General features: G+C 36.3%; 2 protein-coding genes and 1 pseudogene across 2 annotated transcripts in view; 1 reads left to right on the top strand and 2 right to left on the bottom strand.

The window, feature by feature from the left end:
* Positions 1,270-2,143, top strand: LOC109846012 (annotated as a pseudogene).
* Positions 2,379-11,618, bottom strand: LOC109846011. The gene is made up of 7 exons (XM_020415233.1): positions 11,400-11,618; positions 10,786-10,981; positions 8,623-8,839; positions 7,379-7,582; positions 4,043-4,366; positions 2,603-3,951; positions 2,379-2,492 (listed from the first exon to the last, which is right to left on the bottom strand). Exons 1-6 carry the CDS (start codon positions 11,616-11,618, stop codon positions 2,922-2,924), a joined length of 2,190 nt encoding a protein of 729 aa, XP_020270822.1. The 3' UTR covers positions 2,379-2,492; positions 2,603-2,921.
* Positions 13,601-19,855, bottom strand: part of LOC109844615 (transmembrane 9 superfamily member 7-like) — a 6,556-nt gene continuing 301 nt past the window's right edge. Inside the window, exons 2-7 of the mRNA XM_020413727.1 lie at positions 17,333-17,497; positions 17,072-17,181; positions 16,750-16,843; positions 16,541-16,653; positions 15,030-15,177; positions 13,601-14,950 (exon numbers count right to left, since the gene is read on the bottom strand). Of these exons, the coding sequence (XP_020269316.1) occupies positions 13,793-14,950; positions 15,030-15,177; positions 16,541-16,653; positions 16,750-16,843; positions 17,072-17,181; positions 17,333-17,497 (1,788 nt within the window). The 3' untranslated portion in view covers positions 13,601-13,792. The remainder of the gene's footprint in view (positions 14,951-15,029; positions 15,178-16,540; positions 16,654-16,749; positions 16,844-17,071; positions 17,182-17,332; positions 17,498-19,855) is intronic.

Raw genomic sequence — 19,855 nt, 5'->3', positions numbered from 1 at the left:
AAGAGGTCCCATCCTTGGAACACCATGTGTTACTTGTGTTACTGAGAGGTTCAGGAGCCAAACTTACAGGGTTGAAAAATATTAAAAGAAGAATGCATCTAAATATTTATATAACTTTTAGATTTGCTTCTTTGTTCTAATAAAGATAACAAATTTTAGATGCAAAGATATATCTATTCCCTTAAAACAATTATCTTTTTAATCTATCAATGTACTATAATAATACTTCATTTGTAATGGTATTACCTTCTTTATAACATATAAACTGTGAACAATCAATGAATTACAAGAGCGATCATCAACGCCAATTAAAAAAGTAAAACGTCGACTAAGAAAATAAATAGGTCACTATGGTTGAATAATGTGTTACCTGGGTACTCCAACCGGAGTGTCGTACCCATACCCAACATGTACACATAACCATACCCAAACTCATTGGACACTCCTTACATATATGCATACATTTATTCGGGCATCTGGTCAATTATACAATACATGTTTGAATTTAAGAAACTTGTCATAGATTTTTTGAACGTATATCCTACACTTCACATCCACTTTTTGAAACTCATTGGAGATGGATCAGCTTCCTAACTATGATTTTAAAGTGCCGTTTGGATGTCAAGTTCAAAAACTAGCGATTTTTCAATTTATAATCCACATAATAAAAGAAACATGAAAATGTTATAGGGATTTTAATTATCATAACACGTGACTGAAAACAATATTGATCTAATGTAACTTATTAATTCCAACATATAATATGCATACATAAATATTTAGGTAGCCGTGTCCCCATACCCTACCTTTTACAAATTTGCCGTATCCCGTACCTGTACCCATGCAACACAGTCGAATATCATAAAATTTGAAAAGTCTACAGTAAGTAAATATATAAATAGAAAACACATGAAAAAATGTCTGTTTGGGTAAATATAATAGACAAGTCTCAGTCATAGAGCAAGTGTCACGAAAACATACAGTTAGCCCAATGTTATGCTAACTGCCCATACAGGAGTAGAGTGTAGAAGAAGCTTGAATTGGACAACTTGTTAACCCTATGTATAAATATTCCCATCAAGTATATTTCTCATGCAGCTCCAACAAATGTAACCTAATCATGTTTATGCCTCAAGCTATCAACTTAAACACAATAGTTAAGGATCCTCACCTTAGGCTTACAGTAAAGTTGTTGGCAATTCTTTCTTATTTAATTAAAAAACTGAACTTACATTTTCATCACAAGATGATGTTGGTAGAAGATGAAACTATGTGAAACCATTCAGTCTTAATGATATGGACATCTAATCTGGATTGAGCTATTCTGTCCTGATAACAACCAATCAAATCCATCATCAAACAATTGGATCTCTATAGGTGTAAGAGGAAGGCTTCCTAAAACTCAACCGGCTCTAACCATCTTAAATTACCTGCTCAATTCCCCCATGACACTACCACATCTTCATCTCCTGTTAGTCACCAATGAAATCACGATGCTCACAGCAAGGCTTTCTCTTACAAAATCTTAGCTCAGCAAGGTACACCACAACAACCAAAGAATTATCATCGTCGATTGTCCTCCTCAATAGCCAGAGCAAGATAAGTGGGCATATTGAATGGTCAGTCAACAAGAGCTAACTGGTCCTCCTATCCTCTCCATTACTTGGCTCCATGAAGTATGACTTCAGTGCATTTATTGCTAAAACCTTCCCTAGGAAATATGATGTAATGGAAGTATGAAACCTCGGAAGAATCCCAACTCAACACAATGTAGTAATGCATGTCAACTTGAATTCAACAGGCCATTGATCTGATCCTACAGAATGCAAATGCGCTTGCTGACAATATGAATGAATACACCCATGGCATCTGCATGGGCATGATTTCTGGGTTTTGGGCTAAGGAGATGGGAGATTCACCAAAAGGATGTTTTGAAGTTTAACTCAAAGAATCCACCATTGAGAAGCACACTGGTGATCTTCCCTTATGGATGGACAGCACTAAGGTTTGTTGCAGATAATCAAGGAGTATGGGCATTTCACTTACACATGAGTGTGCGAATGGTCCTCTCTGAAGGAAGAATATACCAAACGAAGCACTGTGATGTGGTATTACAGGAAAAATGCTAAGGAAAAACCATTTCTTCTAGTTTCTTCATTCGTTCCAGATTTTTCAGAGGCTACGTTATTAATTTCTTCTAGTGCTTCTATCAGGAATAATTTCAATCTGACATGTCACATAATGTAGTTTGAGATTAGATTGATGTTGGATGTGTATTTTTTTGACTTATAAACTGCAAAGCTACTGAGCTACAGTTTGCGCCCCTATGCAACTGTTGTTTAATAGTAACAAAACGAAAACAAACATACAAGGCAATGGCAAAAATAATTTTCTCTAGGTCAATAGTGGCGAGGAAACACAAAAATATATACGACGCCTAGGATCTCCCAGAAATTTGAAGTGATCCTTGCAGCAAATAATCTCAGATGTATCTGCAAAATGTAACCAAATTAAATAAATAAATAAAGGATAAGTAATTGTTCTCATTTCATCGGCTATTAATTTAAGATAAATGAAAGCAGGGAACTTGTTGGTACCATACCTGCTCCCAGTTGGTTTATGCAAGTATTGACTGAAAATTTTGGAGGAATGAACTGGTGTAGCATATGACCGAGAAACATCAATATGACATGATACATGATCATATTTGCTCTCATTAGGTAAACAAAAAATCACAGGTTGATAAACTCTACTAGTTGAATTATAACAATCTGCGCTTGTCTTAAGACTTTAGTGTGGCTCTATGTCCAGGTACATACCATATGCCATGCTCATTTTTACTTAGACTTGAATAATTCTCATCACAAAAGCCTCTTGCCAGAAACAGTCACATGATTTCCAGCATGTCAAGAATACCAATCTTAAGTCTCCTTCACAATTGAGAACCTCCTAGCAATCTCATCAGCAACCTCAACAAATGCTCTGTACCCTTCAAAAACTTTCTGTCCTTTCTGCATCCACTGTGTCAATCTCCAATACAGATCCACCATGGCTCTTTCTCTTACTACATCAACTTGGAACTGTTCTGTGAAGAACTCAAGTAATGTCTTGACACATCTCAGCAAGTAACCACTAACTTTGCTTTTCATCTGGCAAATAAAACTACCCCTAACATCTTCACAGTCAAAGAACATTACTGACATATCCTCAAGAATATCAAACAAAGTAAATACAAGACAAGCTCCATCAATGGGCCAGTTAGTTTCACTACCAGCAAACTGTGAAGGGAGATCATGGGAAAGAGAACCAGGAGCATTTTTGGGCATCTCTCTTGCTTGTAGGATTTTCCCAGTTGTGGAATAGTGAAGCAGCAGCTCACATCCCTTTTCGTCCACAAAACCGGATCCAATCAATATGCCCAGAGGAATTCTTAAGATCAACAGGCTGGGCTGCATGTTAACGTTATGCTTGCCTTTATCTTCAGTTGCTATCTGACTGATGACAGCTCTTTTGCATGCCTTAACACATGAACTATCAAATTCTCTAAGCCATACTCCAACTGTTGATGCACTATCATTTTCTGCTCCAAAAATGAGTTTCTCACAGCTATTAACCTTGGATATTCTGAGCTTCCTACTATAAGCAGGTATCTTCTCCTCGCGGGTGACACGTGCCTGCTCCTTGTTAACGTTTGCTCCATTTTTCATGCTCCATGAACTTGATATTTTCTTTATACAATCAGCAAGAAGATTAAAGTAGTTTTCATCAAATGGGTTTAAAATCCAAGATAGGTAAACTGCCGCAGCCATATGCAGGTCGTTAAGATTTTTTGTGCCAGCTTCAGTTGCACCGAATATAGCATTTGACAAACAAGACTGTTGAGTATCTTTTCCATGAAAGATTAAAATAGCAGCAAAGTAGAACCATGCAGGAAAAGCCATCAACAAGGACCTGCAATATTACAGTGAAAAAATGATCTGCGTACGATAACAACATAAACACAACAATTTCAAAGAATTTTATGGAAATGCATTTCACAGACCATGTTGAACTAGCATCTACCAGAATTTCCAGTCCTCCATGCCCAAAACTGCCACAGGAGGCATGCACTTCATCCTGATTGGAGTATTTTGATGCACGAGCAGCAGCTTCTCTAATATGGCGAACTAGATCAAGAAAACTTTCGCATGTGATGGGTGCAGTTAGTATAGCCAACAATTCACGGTGTTTCACAGGAAAGTAGGAACGGGAAAATGGAAATTTCAGTCCCATTTCCATGGACATATCCCACCACATTGGCCTGGAAAGCACATCTAGTACCGAAGAAATAATTGCAATTTGAAGGTTTAATACAGAAGACATACCCCTGCACAATAAAAAGAAAATGAAACCCCTCATAAGAAACAAGAATTATGGTAATGGTTAGTATCAGAGAAATTAGGAGTAGAAAATTTGGAACATATATCATTAGAGCCTTGTTTATACATAAATAATTCTGTGCTGTCAGATTATTTGCAATCAAAAGATTTAACATTAAATGAAGTGTGTCAAACTTTGAAAAAACAACAACAGAATGAAACTGGTCTGGACTTTGGAGAACAATACATTCAAGTCATAGTTTTTCAGAATTTCCATTAATGAGTATGAGTTGGTGACTGGTCCAAGGAATGTAAATATATCAGCGTTACTTCATTCCTGGTCTTGTATACACCACCCTCCACAGTACAAGTGCTGATCATGCTCAGTCATTTAACTGCATGAACTAAGAAGAGGATGCCGAAGGACAAGCTAGTGAAAATGAGTGAACTCATAATGCAGTAGCCGCATTGAGGCATATAGCTGAATCATGTCCTCTTTGGGGAGAACTGACAGTTATGCTTCATGAGTAAGTACTCATTGCTTCAAAACAAATATGTACGTTATGTATCCATGACAAGTAGCTAACACGTGTGTAGGCGTTAAAAATTACCCACGAATTCCCGCACGCGGCTTGAGACAGAGAGAAAACGATGAACGTCACTATCCGGGTCACAGAAGCTTAATTGATGTCAATAAACACATGAAGTAAGTCGACGAACCGTGTGAAGCAACGGAACTGCAGAATAACTGATCGGGAGCTACGCTTCACTTACGAAAGACGAAGCGTCCATCGTGTCTCATCTACTCCACATATGATTCAACCATGGGAGCTTGTATATCTTCTCGTTGGCTTTCCTTCGCACTTTGAATTGCGCAATTCCGAGTTCGGACGACGAAGATACGACGGAAACGGACGGGACGCACGAAACAATGCCCCGGGCCTTAGCGGAGACACTCCAAGTGTCTCGGCCTTGGTAGAGACTATCTCGCTTTGAATCTGAAGAAGCTCAAAAGATGAAAGTTGTAGAGCTCCTTGTTAGCTTTCTAACGCATCTTGGATCAACTCATTCCGAGATCGTATGAGAGAGTTAAGATCAAAATACCCGAGATAGTCCAAGTTGTCTCGGACATGTGTGAGACAGTCGAAGTGACTCGCGCCCAAGTCAGCTCCCGACGTGTTTTCTGATAAGATTGGCTTCTAGAACTCATTGGGATCATCCATAAATATGTGTGGTTATCCTTAAACATGTGGAAGCTGTTACATAACCGAAAACTTGCCTCATTCCTATCCACAAACATGGCATTTAAAGCCTATAAATACACCCCTAGCACCCTCATAAAAGGAGATCTGAAGGGAGCCACGAATTTTAGAGGAGATCTGGAATTCTCGAGCGTTGGTAAAGCCCTGCTGGATTGAAGACTGAAGGAGCACGAATTTCAGAAGAGAGGAGGAGATCGGATCGAGTTCGTCAGTATAAAGAAGAGGAGCTCGTCAGATCTACATTTCCCGGTTCTTTGCCTTGAGATTGCTCCGTTACGGTAATCTCGAGAAGAGTGATTATCTCGCTGTTGCCGAGATAATTGCTTCGAATTCTTGATTCCTTCGCGAATCAACGAAGCTCTGGATCTGATCTGATCGTTTGGTGGTCCACGGATATCAACGTCCCCGTCACAGGCTAAGATCTCACGCAAGCAGCGGAAGATAAACATCCATTGCGTTTGTTTGAAAGAAAGTTGTAATATTTGTTGAAAGTCTTATAAAAAGACTATTTCTTTGAGTTTATTGTAGATGTAAATGAACTCATCAATGAAATCGACTTTCTCCCCAAACAACGTGTCCGTCAAGTATCAAAATAACCAATATGTATTTGATATGGGTATGTTTCTTCATGGAAGTGGCAAAACCACATACACAATATGCAATTAGTGAAAAAGCCTTATAGTTATCAAGTCAAGATGATGACTAGCAACATGGACTATATTTCAAACCTGATGTTTCATAATTTACTTTTAAGTGTTTTAAAATATTATCAAATGTTTCATCATTTTCTACATCATTCATAGATCGATAGGAATCATTGAACCAGGAAAGAAAATCAATTTTTAAAAGAACAACTAACAGGAGAAGTTGGTAGATGGTCTCAAAAGTAGATTCACAATTTCAAACCTAGAGGACTATGAAGGTTTACCCAAAAATGTAGCGGCGGTATAGGGAAAGTCCCAACAGGAAAAAAAAAGTAAAAAAGCCTACTCGATGCTATAAGTTAAATCACTTTTTACAAGGAATTGAATGGCAAGACCTACTAAACACTGAATTGGAAGGTGTCTCAAGGAGAGTTAAAGCCTAAGCATAAATAGAACTCTGACAAACAAACACCTTTAAATAGTTCGTAAGAAAACTATCTTTTACATAAATTGCAGACATAAACTACAAAGCAGTTGATAAATAGTAGCAGCAGGAGAAAAAAAAAATGTAAAACATCATATTGATAGACTTGAGAGAAGATATCAATGTTACATTAAACGTTGGGCGCTTCTAGGCGTCGGACTTGGCGCCCAGCGCTTAGTCGCCTAGGCGGGCGCCTAAGCGGTTTCTGGACGTTTTTTTTCTCTTCATTTAAATGGTGGTCGATGAGGTTTTGCTGAAGGTCGGAGGAGATAGTGGAGATGTTCATATTTGGAGGTAAGTGGAGTTTAGAGGACGTCTAGGCTACGACACATAAAATCACAATCAAGGCTTACAGGGTGCAATCCACGTAAGCAGACAATGCTCCCCTAAACGCTCGTAAAATCTAGGTGGGCAGCCTAAATACCGCTTAGGCGCTAGGCGCTCGTTAGGTGGACTATGTACCGTCTAGGCCTAGGCGTACGCCTAAGCGGACTAGGCGGAGGTTTTTTAAAACAGTGGAAGATATTGAGGAGAAAAAAAAGATATCATGCCAAAAAGACATCACATGATGATGTCATACTCTTTCTTCCCATATGCAAGCAAAACTTCAAACTGAAAATTAGAACTTACGTTAAAAGAAACCAGCTATGCAAAAGTGCCCTTGTCTCCAAAAAGATGGTCGGAGAAGCTACAAAGCACATAATAATGGCACGCCAAGACAATCGAGCTTGCAATTCTTCTTTCAGGCAAAGGAAAGGCCTCTCTGTTGTTTCCCTTAATATTTCTGAAATGTCATGCTTTAAGATTAAAGGATCAAGATTCCACATAAATAACCTAGCAAAATTCAGAACAGAAATCATTACAAGTACAATGTTAACAACTTACTTGAAAAGACATTCAGTAACCATTTGAGAAAGTTTCAAGTTATAAGCAAAACGAGAAAGCATAAGCAAACTAGATACTGATTATAGAAAATGGCCTTTTAACAGAATAAGCCAGACAACAAAAACAGTTGAGCAGTAAAGCCCTGTTGCATCATTAATCAGCATGTGTATCAAACAGCTGGAAATAACAAAGAGAAAATTAATGGGTCTATTGTTCAAAGAAATGGGTAACAGAATGAGAATAACACCAGCATAAAGCTTGAATTTAGAAAATAATCCAACTGATATTTATTATCCCAGTAAGGGATATTAATATAGAAGGGATGCTAAAATCCTAAAAAGTGCAAAATGATGAATAAAAACACAGAAAAATTTCCATCATAATATATAAAGAATCAATAAAGAGACAAATAGCCAAGTTCACTGAATGATCACCAAGAAGATTTCATCCTGACATAGAAACAGAAACAAATAAAACAATTAGCAAAAGTCATTCATCGAAAATCCATATAAAAGATGGTAGAAGCACAAACACAGTCCTGATCTAATTTGGTAAATATGGTGCATCAAATAACCGAGCTTCTAACCAGGAATAAATTATGCAACCTCAGTCATGATCTTAAACCACCTAAAAGTACCTTTTATTTGGAAAACATAAAGAAACAGATGACTACAACAATGTCAAATTTATTATCGTACAAAAATACACAGAATAGAGTAAATTTTCAGCATGCTACAAGAGAAAGGCCTCACAATGACCACCATAAATATATATTATAATATTAACTCCTTAATATCTAATAGAGTAGAATAATAACCAAGACATGAGCTGAAAATTCCAACAAGGATCACAAACTCAGTCAACCCCACTCATTTCTTGTTACGCACGCGTGCGTGGGGTGGGGTGGGGTGGGGAGTGGGGGAGGGGTTGGGGTGTTGTTTCTAGCCAAAAATACTTACAAGCTAAAACTCCGAATATATCAAGCATACCTTGATGGAACTTGATTGCCGCTAATAGAAGCTTCATCATGCAAGAAGCAGATAAGCTTTGTAATTGCAGATCTCCTTTCAACATTTATTCTTTCAGTTTCTTCAATATCAAGTGATGTTGATGGGAGAAACATTTGACATGCTGATGATGATACTGCAGCTTTCAGAATAGCATGTAATAGAGTATGCGAAAGAGCTATAATTTTAGGAGCTGCACCTAAACAAAAATATAATACATGAACAAAAGATAAAATCAAAGTAGAGTGAAAAAAGAGGATCAGAGTAAAAAAATTAAAGGATAACCTAATTTGAGAACAAAACTCTCAGCTATTTCGATACCATTTAAAGAAGGCCAAAACTCCTCAAATAAAAGGGCAGCACAAGGAAACAACATATTGGTCCAAGGCCCTAAGCTTGCAATGGATTGATCCATGAGCATATGGAATCAAATTCAAAGGCAAGCAAGTAACCCATATCAAAGAAAATTAACGGACAAAATGTTTGGCCATAGAAGCGACAAACATGCTTCTTGTTCTGATCTGTATATTCTTCCCTAAAGCCCTTCTGTACATAATTTTCCTCATTATATTTCATAAGATGGGTACACATGTTGCCCTTTACCTTGAAAATAAGTAGTCAAGAGGTCAAAAAAGGTGGAAACCCCTAAATGACCGCAAATACATCATCAATTGACAGCGAAAGTAACAAGGTTTATGTTCAAAATTGTGATATTAGTCGAGTACATATAGAGATTACAAATTATCCACAATAGTAAGAAGATGGAATTGTGCATTCAATGTAGTGCAATTAAATTGAGCAACTGTAAGCACCAAGATGATATGAGAAGTGTAAATGGATGGCTATCATACATCATAGTATCATGTTGACAACAGTCCTATTAATCACTGTTTATCACTTCTTAAACTGGACACAGAGCTCGAGTCTTGAGGAAAGATGTTTAGGAATACAGAAACTTTTATCCAAATTATTTGTTCTGGTTTTGTAGTTTCTTCGATCATCCTAAGAGTTTGAATTGCATTAGACAAACAGATAGCTTTTTTCCAAAATTCTGAGACACCACTCCAAGAAATCCCCAGATCCTCTCCCATTTTTCATTCTTGTACAAAATAACCATATCATCTATCTACAAAATAATCAGATCTTCTTGTCTGTCAACTAACACAATGCACAATAAAATAAGCCTGAAAATGATTCAGGAAAACAAAGATGACAATAAAATGAGGCACTTCATTTTATCATCCTTGTAAGTCATTAAGCTCGAAATATTTTTTCTTAACTGTTCTAGTCCGCTTGAACATTATTTTCCTAAGAATTCTAGGGTTTAATCCTATTATAGAGATCACCATGATTTGCCTATTTGGCTAAACCTAACCTGTCATTCGAACCTTCCTAGGTTTATGTCTCTTGTACGGCTTCATCCTTTAATTGTTGTTCCTTAAATGAAACATTAGTTTTCCTCGTAACCCTAATCAGCGCACTATCAAATTCGCTTTTTCTATGTACAAATTCACATTTCGAACAAATGAGAGCGTTCCAAGATAATTTAGAGATGATGACACTCTTCACCATCTGATTATACAATCACCTTCCTTTCTGATATGACATATCGCCTTATACATGAGTAGACGACCGACTCATAGCTACGTGACACCTCGATTCAGAAATTTGTCTAGTCCGTTTCTTCTTCTAATTCTTTCTATTACCTCCTATTCACCTTTCCTCTTTCTCTTTGTGTGTTGAGCATATTTCCCCAATTACTCAAAAACAAAAAAACAAATGAATTGGCACTGTGCAGCCTCTATGGCTTTTTTCCCCACAATTTTGAGCAGAATGCATATAGTGGTGATCGTGATCGTGGCAAACACATACCAACACCGTAATTATTGAGTTATGCTTTGCTCCTATGTTGCTCGGAAAAAAGGAATATGTCAACATGTTACGCTTTGAGAAAGCATTCAACACTTCTAATTATTTGTCTAAGCATATTTCTCTACGAGCACAAACCTTCATATTGTACACATTTAAATCTACATTATATCACAAATCTAATATTTAATAAAGGACCAACTAACACCACCAAGGAGAATAATAAACTTAGGTAAGAAAAAATATCAAGAAATCAAATTGCAGCATTTTTTTTACCGTAGTGCCTCTCCAAATTCTCTAGCACCTCAGCACCAATCTGAATCAAATCCCCACAATCTTGAAACGAAACCAAGCTCCCAACTCTAATAAACATTGAATCCCCTCCACCAGGAGAAGAGACACTGCAGTGTGCCATTGAAGACAGAGCTGAAACGATTGTGCTCACGAGGCACTCGATTCGACTGTCATCAACCTGCAAAGTACATAGACTTAAAGGATAAACTACAAGATACCCCCTTCATCTCCACCAGGTTTTTCAAGAAATCCCCTCATTTTATTAAGTTGAGCAGAAACTCCAAATTTAAATGAAAGGTATTCTACCTATATATCCCCAAAGTCGACCATATTTGCAAATGTATCCTACAAATACAGATCTTTGCTGATTTAACCTCAAATCTACCACACTGATTCAAACAACCCCCAAAATTTATTCTAAGTAATATTCCCAGGATATTCCTAATTTTTCCATTAGTTATTTAGATGAAATTAATGTGGTTGATTTGGGGTTTGTTTTGTTGAACATAGTAAACGAGGGGTTTCTTGAAAAAGAGAAAAAAAATCAAAAAAAAATCTTGTAATTTACCATAGGATGGGAAGGAGGAGATTGAGACCTGATAAGAGTTGAAGCACATGAGCGAGAGGGCGGCGTCCAAAACCCTAGCTCTTGGGGTTTGCGAGCTGAGAGAGGCCGCGATAGACGAGATTGCGCTTGACGGATCGGAGGAGGAGGAGGGGTTGGCGGAGGGCGAGAGAGAGAGAGAGAGAGAGAGAGAGAGAGGGAGGGAGAGAAAAGGGCGGGAGAGCGATGGAGTCGGGAAATGCACTGACATACCAAATGTTATTTTGGGTTATTGTCACAAAACCCCTGAGAATTGGGGCGTCTCACAAAACAAACTTTTCTTAGTGAGCTCTCCTGAATGTAATTTGTAAATCACTAAAGTTTTCTTGTGAAGAAAAAAAATCTAAAGTTTATGGGAGGAGCGTGTTGCATAAGTGACAAGTGACAAATTTTGGGATTTTTTTTTTTTAAAACGATAAAGTTAAAGATCAAGGGTTTTTTTCGCTTTTTTTTTCTTTTTTGAGAAATCCCAAAATTCAAGGGGCTATGTGAGATAAACAAAATTCAATGGGTTAAGTGCAACAACCCCTAAAATTCAAAGGGCTATTCACTTTGTTGCTCTTACAAATTGGATAACGTGTATTTGTCTCATAATTTGATGCTCGTATATAAGTTGTAATTATTTGGATGACCGATCATGTAATTAAATACCAATAGGATCCCTAGTCACTTCTAATGTTTTTTGTCATTTTGAGTTGTATATTTTTATTTATTTTTACACAATACAGTTTAGTCAATGTGTCACGAGGTAATATTTTCAAGAATAGAATGTCAAATACAATACAAATTACCAAATACAAGTTCCCATCATGTCACAAATTTCACCGTCATAAGTGATCAAAATATTACACATATAAATAAATCTGTTATGTCAAATAATCAAGATTTTTCATGTCACATCAATAAAAATTCATTATATTAATTGATAGAAAGCATCAGAAGTGCTGAAGTGGTTAACAATTTAATTACTATTTAATTAAATGACCAATTATCTAAGCTCTTAAAATACAGATATGCTCGTCTAATTATGAGATAAATAGAGTGACTAGTAGTCCAATTAACAAATTATATGTGCTTTTACTTTTATCTTTGAACCATTGTATCTATTCAGTAATACAATTTGTAGGAGCGACAAAAGTGAATAGCTGATTTGCCTTACAATTCGTATTTCTTTTCTATCTTCCACTTAATTTATCTTTTATTTTAATTTGCTTATAGTACATCTAACTTATATAGATAAACAATTAAAACAAGAACTTGAGAGGTTCAAAAAACAAATTATAGATGGATACTTTGAAGAATTGTTTTCATTTTTTGACCCTTCTTTTAGGATAAAAAGAGGAGGACCAAATTATAATTACATGACATGTTTTCCCTAAAACTTTTTCAATAATTTTATCGTAACTTTCTAACTCTTGCAGCGCATGCGATCAAACGTGACATAAAGCTAGCCTGGACACTTTTGTCGGACAAATTTTCAAAACCACCCTATTTGAACATTTAATCCCAAAAAACGACCAGTTTTAAACTTATTTGTAAAAAACGACATGGATTCAGCCTTGGCGCTAAAACCAGGTCGATTTTTGTGAAAAAGCTTCTGAAAGTTAAAGAGAGTTGAACTCCCGTGAAGTTTAGTAAAGCTGCTAAACTTCACGAGAGTTCTTTGAACTATGAAATTTCACGGGAGTTTAACTGATTTACTAAACTTCACGGGAGTTGAACTCCCGTGAAGTTTCGAAAAAAGAATTTCAAAAACCGACATGGTTTGAAGCCCCAGGGCTGAAACCTGATCGGTTTTTAAAAATAAGTTCAAAACAGGTTTTTTTTAGGATTAAATGTGGAAATAGGTTCGTTTTGAAAATTCGTCCCACTTTTGTCTGGTCTCTACAACACTGAACACTATTCCAAAACTGTAATCTCTCCAACAACAATTAGATATCTGAAGAGACCATCGCATGCATTATTGTGCAGTAAGAGAAATAAAATTGAGAACAGTGGATAATATAGTATAGACGTGATCTTACCCTAGATCGTATAGAAGTTGTGCCACTTGTGTGAACATAATTACATGATACTGCCAACCACCGTAAAGTCCAGATGCAATAGCACGCACGCCACTCTTTTACCAACAAAATTCACCGACTTAACCAACGTATAAGAAAGTATAATAACATAAGAGAGTACGCTGCCTGGTTAAAACACACAAAACTATCTCATCTGAAAACATAAAACTTTATAGACAAACATAAACATACGAGTTCAGTTTCTAATAACTTAAAAACAACAGAAGGTATAAAAAAAACAGTTAACACAAACTGATTCCTTTTTTTTTCATTGTTTTTATTCTACCTCCTACAAAATCACCATCTCTCAATACAATATATCCTAATCTATTTTCACCGATGAATATATCTTGCGAACGAACCAGAAACAAGCATAGAACCCAATCGTACCCGTCAACACAAAGAATGCATAAGACCCAATCAACATGTAACCAAAGTAAAGGATCCCAGAAACAAGCTTTGTGATCTCCAACTTGGTGAAGAAATAGAACGCTGAATACAAGAAGAGATACAATGCAGAAGAACCTGCAGTCAAATATGCCCTCCACCACCAATTATAATCCTCACTGCAGAGTTGAAAATAGCAAAGCACTATAGTGATCTCAGCACAAGTTATGAGGAGAATAACAAAGACTATGAACAGGAATCCGAAGATATAGTAGAATTGATTCAGCCATATCGAGGTTAGGATGAAGAAGAGCTCAATGAAAACGGCACCAAATGGGAGTATACCACCGATTAGAATAGAGAAAGATGGCTGCATGTACCAAGCTTGTTCGGGTATTTGTCTAGGGATTTTGTTAGTTTTTACCGGGTCTTCAATTGGGGGTTTTTTAAAGCCTAGATAGCTACCTACAAAGACCAAGGGCACCGAGATGCCAAACCAGAGGAATACGAGTGCAAACATGGTACCAAAGGGAACTGCACCAGATGACTTTTCCCCCCAAATCAAGGCGTTCAGAACGAAGAAGATGGCAAATACTATGCCAGGAAACATGAATGCAGTCTTCAGGGTGTTTTTCTTCCAGTCTGTACCTTTGAACATTTTATATAAACGTGACGATGAGTATCCAGCGAATAGACCCATAAAGACCCATAAAAGGACCATAGCAGTCATCAAACCGCCACGATTTGAGGGAGAGAGGAAACCAAACAATGCAAATATCATTGTCACTAAGGTCATTCCAAAGAATTGAACCCCAGTTCCTACATAAACACAGAGAAGACCTGAGTTGACTGGGGCTCTGAAAACATCACCATGGACTAGTTTCCATCCTGTTTCTTCCTGGGCTTCTTCTTGAGTCTCAAGCTGATTGTAGTTGGATATGTCTTTGTATAGGGTCCGCATCATGATCATGGCGACCATGCCTGATAGAAAGAGAACAATCATGAAAGAGTTAATGATGGAAAACCAGTGGATCTGATCGTCATTCATGAGAAGGTAGGTATCCCATCGAGAAGCCCACTTAATTTCACTGGGCTGCAAGGGAGCAGAATGAAAGGAGTTTGAGATACATGTTTTAAAGAAAGAAGTTTGTTTTTTTGGATAGAGAACATACCATGAAGGTAACATCATATGTGAATACAACATAGTCACTATCGGTTACTTCCTGAGGAGAATGGCTACCTGGAGCAATCTTAGTGTTCATGTTGCATGTAGCCACTCTCGGGTTCTTTTCATCCCATTCACTGTACTCATGTTTTATGCTGTTCGTAGAAACAGATGAGATTAGAAGCAGAAGGAACAAAAAAAATAAGCTTCCAAGTATCCCAAAAAAAAAGAACTCTCTAGGGAACAAATAATAAACATAATATATACTTATCTATCATGTCGTTCACGCCAACAGCAAAATTACACCTCAAATTCTGTTGTTTAGAAAACATCAAAAAAGAAGACTTCTAGAAAACAGTAAACTCTACAACAATACCACTATATCTATTATCAAACCAATTAACTTTCCTACATTCTAGTTCTACCAAATCTGGTACTTCGCTGGACTAATGCTGAATTGTAAGTAGAGCAGTGACTAGTGTTACCATAGGAACATCTAAGGTTTTAAATGTCGGTTATCGGGGATTTATCGGACGATCAAAATCCTTATCGGATAGCGAAAATCGGGGACATATCGGGGATAAGTAGTATTTATCGGAGTAATATACTAGCCAATAATAAACAAACATAAGCTTGAAAAAAAATATAATGTTAGTCAAAATAGAATAATAAACAAGCAAATAATAAGATAACATCAAGAATGAAGAACCATCTACGCATCTACATAATTATTGTTTAATCATGAGATTCATAAACTAACTTACTAAGTTGATATTTAGTAGTTATGAGCCATTATCAATATCCATAAACAAACATAAGCTAATCACCAATCAACAAAGTTCCAAAAGCAACAAATAGTTTATAATTTGTAAACATTCAAAGAGCAAATCCAAAAAAAGTAAAAGCTCTCAAATCCTACTTATCGGCCGATAAAGCCGATATTTAGAGCCTTACTTATCGGCCGATAAGTGCATTTATCGCCGATAACTCGCCGATAAACCTCAAAAAATGATAACCGATTAAAAATCCTACTTATCCTAGCGGAAAGCTCCTAAATCCGATAACTCGGCGATAATATCGGATTATCGACCGATATTTAAAACCATGGGAACATCTAAAGGGAAAGTTTAAGGAGAATAGAATTAGGATGATTTCCATCAGCCACTAAAAAGAGCGAGATTGATTTCAGAACTTCATGGATCAAACAAACTCTATAGAAGGCCGGGCTCACTAAAGCGGAATATAGCTTGATTTATATTTCACAATTATGCATCTCTAGGTTATAATTCTTCAGAAAATATATATCTATGTTTTAGTCTTGTTCTATTGCACAATAATAAAAACTGATCACCCAGCAAAGTAGCCATTTTGACATAACTATGATCTTTCTAATGTTGTTGAGGAGAATCAATGAAAAGAAAAATAGCATCAGTCATCACTGAATCAGTATAAAAAATAGTGCTGAAGAAAGTGTGAAAACAACAATACAACTATGAAAGGACAAGAAAGAATAAGCACCTGGTTGGAATAACCTCAAAGCCAACAATCCGTGCATACTCAGTCTCAGAGTCCAGATGGTACATGACTTTAAAGCTCAGGTGATTATTGATGTAATACTTGTCATCTTTATTCTGACCAAACATTAACAAAAGTTAGCTTAACTGACGGAAAGATAATTCATCACTCAACAAGCAGAAACTGCAATATGGACCGTCGTAGCAGCTTACTTTAATACCAACACGGTAACCATGCTCATAACTTGGTGCTGGACTTCCATCTCTCCGTTGTCTAGGGACTGCAACAGGAAGGTTATCCAAGATCCTATCAAGCGTAACCAACTTTTGTTAAAACATTGAGGATATGACAACTAAAATATGGAGTTCAGATGGCAAAATCTTCCAGCAGTAGAGAAAGCATACAAATACAATAATATTCCAATTTATAGAACTTAAGTTTGGCCTCTCATAACAATTAGACAAATGTAAAGGATAACTGCTCCATAATACAACCATTTTCACTTTCGGAAAATAGACTATATGATGTACTTACATGTTAACTTGGTATTCATCGTCAATCTTTTCCCTGAAATTCTTTGCAGTTTCTTTAGTAAGCTCTCTCCGACAAGCTACTTTGCAGGTATCATCTACTCTCATTTTAAACTGGGTTGTACATCATACATGAAGATAACATAAAATGAAGGTTAACTAGGTAAACACAGTAGAGATATTAGCACTTCAAAAGAAACTGACCCAAATTCAAATTACGCTACTTGTGAAGTAAAATTTACTTGTTCAATAGATGAGTACTCACCGCATAGATAGAGTTCTCAATGCGATCACCACGAAGGACTTCTCCTAAATTCTCTGCGCTGTTCATGATTTTGGACGGTTTACAAAAATCCAAGAAATAGTAGTCATAAGGAAGTTGCGTCTTCGTTGATGAGAGCTTGTTCACCTTCACCTGAAGTTCATCACCCTATACAGAAAATATAGCACCAACAAGAGACATTCAAGGTTTTAAACTTTTAGCTGATAACCTTATAACATAAGCAGCAAGAAACTAAAAGGATTTTTGAACATGAACGGAAAGATTTTGTTTTTCTAGTAGAAATTGGAAATTAAATATCAAACTCAAAACAAAATGTACAATAACATGAGGAAAGGAAAAAAAATGCATCATGCCCTTGCTCAAGATACAATTTCTTACACAGGGAATAAAATAACAGGTGATTAACAAACGTAGAAAAGTGGTTTTAGAGAGTAAGCTTAAAAATATTGCAATTCATAAGATCTAACAACTAATTTTACAAATGAAAATTATGAATTGCAAGAGGATGATGATTAGGAGCAAATAACAAAATCAGAAGGGGAAAAAAGGTATCTCACAAACTGCAACACAAATATTCTTAATTACATTCCACTTGCAGCAAACGAATTGCATATAGCAGGAAACTTCATCCATAAAGATTACAAACTGATACTAACGTAGAGCAACAGTTGAAACCTTCTGGTATTGGGACGTTTCACTCTAAAAGATCAATTGAACTCAATACAGTCACAGTTTTTTTCAACATCCCCATAGAGTGCACAGTTATTAGCAGGAATACTACACCAAATCTGGTGTTACAGCTGCTCCTAAACTAACTCCCTAAATTTAAACATTAAAAAGTGGATTGATCAGAATGTATTGTGCTTCTCCACTGTGTAAGCTTGATGGATCTGAACCCTCTAAATTAGGGTGATAGAATCCCATTATTTGTTCTATGATGCATGCTTACACTGACATAAGGCTGGCGGACAGATGTTCAAATCCTTAAAATAATGGATGTAAATAGATACAACACTAAAAGGTTAAATAAGTTGCAGGGTATTATGAAACACAAAGGATATACAAATCAAGTTAGGAAACAATTAACTTCGTATTACGAAAGCAATACACCTATAGGAAATATACAATTCACGAATTATTCTTTAACTGTTTGACCTATCATTAGAGATGAAATCAGAACCAGATATAACAGATCCGATCAGCATTCGTATCTAAATTGGATGTGAGTTCGGATATTAAAATACTAACCCAATCAGATATGGATATCATATAAAGTTTTAAATAGGATATGGAACAGATACGTTGTTTAATAAAATTGGATCCGGATATCCAGATGTTTAGTAAGAGTGTGAACCTGTGTTTTAATTCATTACCAACCCGCACCAGCACTTCCCTAAAAGCGCGTGAGTGGTGACTTAATTACAAGTACACACACAACACAGTTTCCAAGCTCCAACCAAAAACTACACAAACTGCTTGCAATTACTTTTGCTATCTATTTGCTTTAAATTTAGCCTTATATACAAATAAATACTCATAACTATTACCCATATTTTTTTGGAAAATTTTTTTGGGGAATCTTTTACAATTTTTAAGCGTGTTCCATTTTAACACAAAATGGAGGAGGTAATATTCACTTTATACTTATATCTATATTGTATTTGTATGGTCTTATATTCGATCAATATCCTTATGTGTTTCTTTCATATCCAATCAGTATCCATTTCAATTATGGTGGTCACAGATATGGGTTTTTCTCACTGAAGTAAATGTGCATTTGTATCCAAATAATTCAATGACTCATAAATGGATACATATATGATAACTACCATATCCGATCCGTTTGCAACCCTACCTCTCGTACATCTTCCCGATGTATATGATAAATTATCAATTTAAGACCCTGAAAAGGATTATTACCAATTTAAGACCCTGGAAAGGATTAAATGAATATCTGATATATACCCATCAAGTACCAGATATTCACATAATGAACTATGTAACAAATGCCCATCTTTTTCAAACTACTCATGAAACATTCAGTTTCTATATGAAAGTTTCCTAATACGCATGAACTTATGAAATGTTCATTAGTAAGGATTACTGGCGCTCTCCCTTTCGAATTAATTTACCAATGTCCCATTTTACAAATACGCCAGAAAACATACAGTTAATTCTGGATGCGCGTGAGTTGCCCTGTTACCCCCCAAGTATTAAGCTCATTCCTAATAGCCTGAAAAGCATTATTCCCGGATTCAGTTCCTATACAGTATTCTCGTAAACCAAGGATTCATTGAAGGATGGTGTAATCCTATTCATCTATATAACAAGTAAACACTGCAAATGCCCTAAAAGTACCAAAAATAACGCATGCAATCATCACTGATCTAACGAGTTATCGACCAAAAGGAATTCAAAAACAGAAATTACTACAGATGGGCTCATTCATTCAGACCAAAACTGGAAGGGGAAAAAAATTATATCTTCAGTACAAAAACTAACAAA

This window comes from Asparagus officinalis, chromosome 6, assembly GCF_001876935.1.
Source record: "Asparagus officinalis chromosome 6, Aspof.V1, whole genome shotgun sequence".
NCBI lineage: Eukaryota > Viridiplantae > Streptophyta > Magnoliopsida > Asparagales > Asparagaceae > Asparagus > Asparagus officinalis.
This window is presented reverse-complemented; position numbering and strand designations above follow the sequence as displayed.